Genomic DNA, 8,938 nt, shown 5'->3' with positions numbered 1-8,938 from the left:
CTGAGACTTAGTCTATGGAGCGGAGGCTTGGGCGGCCCATTTTGTAGCTCATTGTGAATCCTGTGTGCAAGATGTAAAAACCGTTTTTAGTGATTAGGGCTTGTTGTTGTTGTTGTCATCTTTTGAGAGACTGAAACACTGTAGCTATACTTTGTATTTTTTTTCCTTGATAATAGTGAAATCCCTGCAACTCTGTAGATGTAAGCAAATTGCCGAACCACGTAAATATTGTCTTGTGCATGTGATTGTTTTTTTTTTTAGGCGTGTGTTTTCTCTATTTTTTTTTTTTTTTTTTTTTGTTTCTCACAGGTTGGGAATTTCGGGTTAATTCCCTACAACTGGTATCGGAGCCTAGAGTTAGGTTTGAGTGGGAGCAATGGTAGAGGAAGTAGGAAAGGCATCTGGAATAGAAAAGTTTGATGGCGTAGACTTCGCGTATTGGAGGATGCAGATTGAAGATTATCTCTATGGGAGAAAATTGCATTTGCCTCTTTTAGGGACAAAACCTGAGACTACGAAGGCTGAGGAATAGGCTCTCCTTGACAAACAAGTACTAGGAGTTATCAGGTTAAATTTGTCTAGGTCTGTTGCACACAATATTATAAAGGAAAAGACCACAGCAGATCTGATGAAAGCCTTGTCTGGTATGTATGAAAAGCCGTTAGCAAACAACAAAGTACATTTGATGAAGAAACTGTTCAATCTGAAGATGGCAGAAAATGCATCAGTAGCACAACATTTGAACGAATTTAACACCATCATAAATCAATTGTCATCTGTAGAAATTGATTTTGATGATAAGATTCATGCATTGATCATTTTGGCTTCTTTGCCAAATAGTTGGGAGGCAATGAGGATGGCAGCAAGCAATTCTACAGGAAAGGAAAAGCTGAAGGACAATGACATACAAGATTTAATTTTGGCTGAGGAGATTCGTAGAAGAGATGCAGGTGAAACCTTAGGATCTGGTTCTGCCCTAAACCTTGAGGCAAGAGGTAAAGGTAATGATAGAAATTCAAATTAAGGCAGATCAAAATCTAGAAATTCTAATCGGAACAAAAGTAAATCTAGATCAGGCCAACAAGTACAATGCTGGAATTGTGGGAAAACAGGTCACTTTAAGAAGCAATGCAAAAGTCCTAAGAAGAAGAATGAAGATGACTCTACTAATGCTGTAACAGAAGAGGTACAGGATGCATTACTTCTTGCAGTAGACAGTCCACTTGATGAATGGATTTTGGACTCAGGAGCTTCATTTCATACCACTCCACGTTGAGAAATCATACAAAATTATGTTGCGTGTGATTTTGGTAAGGTGTAATTTGGTTGATGTTGTGGGTATGGAAGACGTCCGAATATTGTTACCTAATGGGTCTATTTGGTTACTGGAGAAGGTTCGACATATTCTTGACCTGAGGAGGAATCTGATTTCTATTGGACAACTTGATGATGAAAGACATGCAATACAATTTGTTGGTGGTACTTGGAAGGTTACAAAGGGAGCTAGGGTATTGGCTCGTGGAAAGAAGGCTGGTACTTTATATATGACCTCAAGTCCAAGAGACACAATTGCAATTGCTGATGCAAGTACTGATACAAGCCTATAGCACCGCAGACTTGGTCACATGAGTGAGAAAGGGAAGAAGATGCTGCTGTCAAAAGGAAAACTACCAGAATTGAAGTCTATTGATTTTGACATATGTGAAAGCTGTATCTTAGGAAAGCAGAAAAATGTGAGCTTCTTGAAAACTGGCAGGACACCAAAGGTTGAAAAATTGGAGTTAGTACACACTGATTTGAGGGGGCCTTCTTCGGTTGCATCCCTTAGAGGTTCAAGGTATTACACCACTTTCATTGATGACTTAAGTAGAAAGGTATGAGTTTATTTTCTGAAAAATAAATCTGATGTATTTGAAACTTTTAAGAAATGGAACGCCATGGTTGAGACAGAAACAGGTTTGAAAGTAAAATGTTTGAGGTTAGATAATGGAGAAGTGTACATAGATGGAGGGTTCAGTGAGTATTATGCTACACAGGGAATTAGGATGGAAAAGACCATTCCTGGGACACCACAGCAGAATGGTGTGGCTGAGCGCATGAACAGAACTCTCAATGAGCGTGTTAGGAGTATGAGGTTGCATACTGGACTACTAAAAACTTTTTGGACTGATTCTGTTAGCACTGTAGCTTACCTGATAAATCGAGGACCATCAGTTCCCATGGAGTTCAGACTTCCTGAGGAGGTTTGGAGCGGTAAAGAGGTAAAGTTTTCACATTTAAAAGTTTTTGGTTGTGTTTCTTATGTTCATATTGATTCTAATGCTCATAGTAAACTTGATGCAAAGTCTAAAATATGATTTTTCATTGGCTATGGTGATGAGAAATTTGGCTACAGGTTTTGGGATGAACAAACTGGAAAATCATCAGAAGTAAAAATCTGATATTTAATGAACAGGTTATGTACAAGGACAGGTCAACTGTAGTGTCAGATGTTACAGAGATAGATCGAAAGAAATTTGAGTTTGTCAACTTAGATGAATTGACTAAAAGTATTGTTCAGAAAAGGGGTGAAAAAGATAAGGAGAATGTAAATTCATAGGTAGATCAGAGTACACCTTTAGCTAAAGTCTGCAGATCTTCCAGGAACATTAGACCTCCACAACATTATTCACCCGCTTTAAATTATCTCCTATTGATTGATGGTGGTGAGCCAGAGTGTTATGATGAAGTATTGCAAGATGAGAATTCAAGCAAATGGGAGTTAGCCATAAAGGATAAGATGAATTCCTTGTTGGGGAATCAGACATGGGAACTAACTAAATTGCCAGTAGGAAAGAAGGCTTTGCACAACAAATGGGTATACAAAATAAAGAATAAGCATGATAGTAGCAAATGTTACAAGACCAGATTAGTTGTTAAAGGGTTCCAGCAGAAGGAGGGCATTGACTACACAGAGATATTTTCTCCAATTGTGAAGATGTCAACAATTAGACTGGTACTAGGAATAGTGGTTGCAGAAAATTTACATCTTGAGCAATTAGATATGAAAATGGCATTCCTTCATGGTGACTTGGAGGAAAACCTTTACATGATTCAGCTAGAAGAGTTTATTATTTAGGGACAAGAGAATCTAGTCTGCAAACTGAAAAAGAGCTTGTATGGCCTAAAACAAGCTCCTAGACCGTGGTACAAGAAATTTGACAGTTTTATGCATAGAATTAGGTTCAAGAGATGTGAAGCTGATCATTGTTGCTATGTTAATTCTTTTGAAAATTCTTACATCATATTACTATTGTATGTGGATGATATGCTTATTGTAAGGTCTAGTATTAAGGAGATTAATAATCTGAAGAAGAAATTGTCCAAACAATTTGCAATGAAGGATTTAGGAGCTGCAAAGCAAATCCTTGGTATGAGAATCATTAGAGAAAAAGCTAATGGTACATTGAAGCTTTCACAGTTAGAATATGTGAAGAAAGTTCTCAGCAAATTCAACATGAATGAAGCTAAATCAGTGAGCACACCCTTGGGTAGTCATTTCAAACTAAGTAAAGAACAGTCATCGAAGACAGAAGAAGAAAGAGACTATATGAGCAAGGTGCCGTATGCCTCTGCTATTGGCAGCTTGATGTATGTTATGGTGTGTACAAGGCCAGACATTGCACATGCAGTGGGAGTTGTGAGCAAATTCATGAGTAGGCCAGGAAAGCAGCATTGGGAGGCAGTCAAGTGGATTCTGAGATATCTGAGGGGTTCATCAGATACATGTCTTTGCTTCATAGGTGCAAATTTGAAACTGCAGGGTAATGTGGATGCTGATTTTGCTGGTGATATTGATAGTAAAAAGAGTACTACTGGGTTTGTATTTACTCTGAGTGGTACAACTATATCATAAGCTTCAAATCTACAAAAGATTGTTACTTTGTCTACTATAGAAGCTGAATATGTTGCAGCAACTAAGGCTGGAAAGGAGATAATTTGGCTACAGGCTTCTTAGATGAATTGGGTAAGAAGTAGGAGATGGGCATTCTACACAGCGACAATCAGAGTGTAATTTTTCTTGCTAAAAATTCGGTTTTTCTTGCTAAAAATTCGGCTTTTCATTCAAAGTCGAAGCATATATAGACAAAATACCACTTTATCCATTACCTTGTTGAAGATAAGTTGGTAATACTTGAGAAGATTTGTGAATCTAAGAACCCAACAGACATGTTGACTAAGGGTGTCACTATTGAGAAGCTGAAGTTGTGTGCAGTTTTAGTTGGCCTTCTAGCTTGAGGACAGGAGGATGAGTTACAGGGATAAGGGATTGTTTTTTGGAGGATAGCGGTTGATGTTGGTGATTGAACTAGTCTCCAAGTGGAAGATTTGTTTGGGCTTTGTAGAGCCTAGTTATGTTTGATCTGGTTTGACGACCCGACCCAACCCGACTTGAATAATGTTGCGTGGTTTTTAATGGAAGATTTTCTGAGGCTTAGTCCATGGAGCGGAGGCTTGGGCGGCTTGTTTTGTAGCCCATTGTGAATCCTGTGTGCAAGATGTAAAAACTGTTTTTGATGATTAGGGTCGTTTGTTGTTGTTGTTGTCGTCTTTTGAGAGACTAAAACACTGTAGCCGCACTTTATATTTTTTTTTCCTTGATAATAATAAAATCCCTACAACTCCGTAGATGTAGGCAAATTGCCAAATTACGTAAATATTGTCTTGTCCGTGTGATTGTTTTTCTTTGGCATGTGTTTTCTCTATTTTTTTGTTTCTCACAAGTTGGGAATTTCGGGTTAATTCCCTATAGATAGCTACAGTTCTTGCACTACCAAACTTTAGGAAACCTTTTATTGTGGAGTGCAATGTTTCACACTTGGGAATAGGGGCTGCTCTTAGTAAGAAAGGAAGGCCAATGTAGTTTTTTAGTGAGAATATGTGGTTTACTCTAATAATCAAGTATTGAGATATTGAAATCACAGAAAAAGCTTAATTTTTCAATCAAGAGTGGGTTTCTTTCAGTAAAGAGTTTATTTTCTAAACAAAACACAAGATTGGTGACTTCAATTACTGAAGGTTATTATGAAATTTTAGATTTGAATATTCTCGAGCTCTTTAAGCCTATAAATTTCTTTTTGACTGTCCTAAATTTCTAGACAAAACACAAGAATATTCTTGAGCACTTTGAGCTTGTTTGTTCCTGGAATTCCTTTGTAAGTTTTTTTTAACGTAGATCTGAACTCTCCTCAGTCCTCACCACATTGCCTTCCTAACCCTATTTTCCTTGTGTGAAAAAGAACATGTACAATTTATATTTGTCCGTACATATTAAGGGATTTCAAGATATCTTAACTGTTTTAAATTTTATTTGATGCGTTTTCTTTTTAAATTCTAGAAATTCTAGAGAATGTAAGGTGAATAGTTTTTCATTGGGTGGCCGAATGTCCCTTCCTTCTAGTACCATCGTAGATGCTCTGGTTAAATTGGGTAATTCTGAGTGTTTAATAGATTATTTAGGACCAATGGGCTCAAAAAAAAAAAAAAAAAAAAAAAAAAAAAGATTGTTTAGGACCAGCGACATTACCATCTTGTTACAAATTGGAGTCGAGCATTTATTTGTGGACGTTGTGTACGGAAAAAAGTGTGAAACAGTATTTTTCTCTTGCCCCTAATGATTAGCAGCATTGTTATTAGTGTACAATTTAGAAAAGAATAATAATTAAAAATCAACGACAGCCATTTACATAGCTTTTTAACTATTCAGAAAACATGAGAACGATTTGAATTCAGGTATTAACTTACTAACTTGCTCTGCCACAGTGGAAACTTATTTTATTTATTTAGATAGTTTAGTACAGCAAGGTGTTGCCATAACATTAACATGGCATCTTACGAGAGTATGATACACGAACAAGAAAGTAAGACACTTTTGATATACATGTTCAGTTTCCGAGAGGTCTACAATGCTCACTGCGAGTACATTAAATTACATTTTCTTTATTTTCTTACAATGATGAGATAGATTCAAATCTAAATTTTCCCCAATAAGAAAACTTGACAGTGCCATTATACTACAAGCTTCCTGACATCCTAATTAACATGAAACTTGCGACCTATATACATGTACAGGGCCGAAAAAAAGTGTCTGTACTATTTTGATGCAATCACAATCTTCTTAATTACCATTGAAACTAATGCTGTATAGACAGGTCAAACATCTGCAAATAAAAACAACAGATACTCCAAGTGGACATTATTCTTAATCTAGCTTCTGGCATGATTCATCTTCCGGTGAGTTCTGTGAAAGAAGAACGTTTGCTTTCAGAGAGAGAGTTTCCGGAGTCCCCTTTGAATGAAGGAGGCTTGGCTGGCCACACGAAAGCTGGTATTTCAGTGGGCACAAGTGGTGGAGGTGCTTCTCCTGTAAGTACCTGTAAAACTGTTTTCATGGAGGGTCTTTGGTGTGGATTTGGATGACAACAGAGCAATGCCAAAACAAGCATGCACGACATTCTTTCCTCATCAAATTCCATGTTCAGTCGTGAATCAACAGCATCAAGGATCCTTCCATTCCTGTGAAGTTCCCATAGCCAATACACAATGCTGCTGTTGTAGTTGTTCTCTTCAATCTGATTTCCAGGCTTCCTTCCACAGAGAACTTCTAGTACAAGAACACCAAATGAATAGACATCTGTTTCAACAGTTGCCCTACTAATATGAAAAGTTTCTGGAGCCATATATCCTGGTGTTCCTGCCATCTCTATTGTTGAATGGTGAGTTTTTCCCCTCTGTTGAATGGTACGAGCTAGTCCGAAATCTCCGAGCTTTGCATTGTACTCTGAGTCTAACATTATATTGCTGGCTTTTATGTCTCGATGAAGCACCCTGTTTTCACATCCATTATGAAGATAATCCAGTGCCTCAGCTACCCCATGAATTATGATGTGCCTTTTCTCCCAGGTGAGTGTTGGTTCCTCCATGCCTAGTTTCTCATTGCCAAATATAAACTTGTCAAGGCTACCGTTCGGCATGAACTCATAAACTAGAAGGAGCTCACACCTTTCATAGCACCATCCGATCAATCTCACAAGATTCTTGTGATAGAGGCTGCCAATTGTTGTGACTTCTGCTATAAATTCTTGCTTGCCTTGACTAGAATTCTTTGAGATTCTCTTGACAGCTACCTCCTTATTTGCCAAGAGTCCCTTGTAGACTGTTCCAAAGCCGCCTTTTCCAAGCTTGTTTTTGGGATTGAAGTTGCCTGTTGCTTTTCTCAGCTCTTTTAGTAGGAATTTCTGTGGAGCTGTAGAGGACCCTCTGATCTGGTCTTCTAGCCCTGGATATGGATCCTCTGCATATAGAGCCTGTTTCCTCCGCCAATACAAGCAAAAGACAATCCCACTTAGCACAAGCACTACTGCAGCGGGAGCCGTGATCCATAACCACAACAACTTTAAATCATTATCACCACCACCACCAAAACCACTATCACCAATATCCGAACCATTGAATTCCCATGACCATATGCAGTTGAGTTCAGTGTCATTTCCTGTTGAAGCTGAGAATCCCACATAAACCTCCTCTGGAAGATGTTCAGAGAGATTAAGCGGCCAAGAAAATACATCCTTGGAAGAAACACGCAGAGTCATATTTTTGCCATCATACTGAACCGTTGCCGTTATATTGGAAGAAGAAGAAAGATTGATACCAAGGTTGGTTAAAGGGACTTGCGGTTCTGAGTAGATGGTATTTACATCCAAGCCAACATGGTTATCATCCAAATCTTCTTGGTAGCTCTTTCTCGTGTCAAATTCAACTGCCACCACATTAGCTTGAGAGGATCCATTCGTGCTTGCGTTTACAATCCCAAGCCATTGTCCGTCGCTGTTCTGTGGAGGTGTGGTATCTGCAGCTAATATGAAGCTCAAGCCTTCGCCTCCTGGAGATGTCTTTGGACTGATATTAAGTACAAAGGTGGTACTGAAATTTGCTGTCACACCTTTGGTCTTGTCCCATAATCTGAATGTATTGTTGTAAAAGACACGCCCAGAATAATTTGGAATAGCTCCCGTAACATCTGGTGTAACTTGAATAGCACCGAACTCAATATGTGAATAATTCGACATAATCAGTTGACCAGAACCACTTTCAGGGTAGATTGTGTCGAACAACGTATAATTAAAACTAAGGCACCGTACTCGAGTAAGAGTTCCACCCAAGAGGAACACCAGAAAAAGGGACTTGACAACCTGTGAGAAACACATTCTACTCACAGAATACACAGATATGGTCTTAATCTACGGAAAAGGCAGAAGGGTCTTAATACAGGTATTAGGATTAATTTCAATTTCTGGTAAGGTCCAATAATGATCAAGATGAATGAAAGCAAACTTTAGATTTTATGGAAGACAATTGTTGTTCTCGTACAAATATGAAAGGTTTTTTAGGTTCTAGACTATCAGACTTTTAGAAGAGAGAAATTTCTCTGAACTTTCTACGATCGATAATAATATTTTATTGTTGTTCAACTTCGAATGGTAGAATATCATATGCCTACTCAAGTCTCAAATAACATGGAATCACGTTTTCAAAAAAAAAAACATGGAATCTTGGAAGTGGTCACAATAATACTATGAAGGGGTGGGTAATGGTTAATCTTGATTTAGATTTAAAATAATATAATTTTAAGATTCAAATAGCTTAAAACAATTCAGATCTTAAGTAAAATTTTAAATTTGTAGGATCTTTAAGATCCCTATTTAAATTGTGGGATTTTGTAGGATTATGATATTTCTTACAATTTCATCAATGTTTAAAATTACTAAAATTTAAATTGTTTGTATCTTGTTCTACATTTATAATTTATAAAGGATTTAAGAGAGGTGCTACGTCTATAATATTTTCACAACAAATCATAAGTGGTTAGTTGTTATGAGTTCAAATTTGAATTTAACAC

The 8,938-nt window shown here is 37.6% G+C and overlaps 1 protein-coding gene across 1 annotated transcript; it reads right to left on the bottom strand.

The window, feature by feature from the left end:
* Positions 1-5,885: 5,885 nt before the first annotated feature.
* LOC126692890 (probable L-type lectin-domain containing receptor kinase S.5) lies at positions 5,886-8,484 on the bottom strand. Its single transcript, XM_050388692.1, has one exon. It carries the CDS (start codon positions 8,244-8,246, stop codon positions 6,264-6,266), a length of 1,983 nt encoding a protein of 660 aa, XP_050244649.1. The 5' UTR covers positions 8,247-8,484; the 3' UTR covers positions 5,886-6,263.
* Positions 8,485-8,938: the final 454 nt, after the last annotated feature.

This window comes from Quercus robur, chromosome 7 (genome assembly GCF_932294415.1).
Source record: "Quercus robur chromosome 7, dhQueRobu3.1, whole genome shotgun sequence".
NCBI lineage: Eukaryota > Viridiplantae > Streptophyta > Magnoliopsida > Fagales > Fagaceae > Quercus > Quercus robur.
This window is presented reverse-complemented; position numbering and strand designations above follow the sequence as displayed.

Excerpts from the sequence above, each read along its gene's own strand:
- LOC126692890 (XM_050388692.1), bottom strand. The coding sequence starts at position 8,246 with ATGTGTTTCTCACAGGTTGTCAAGTCCCTTTTTCTGGTGTTCCTCTTG.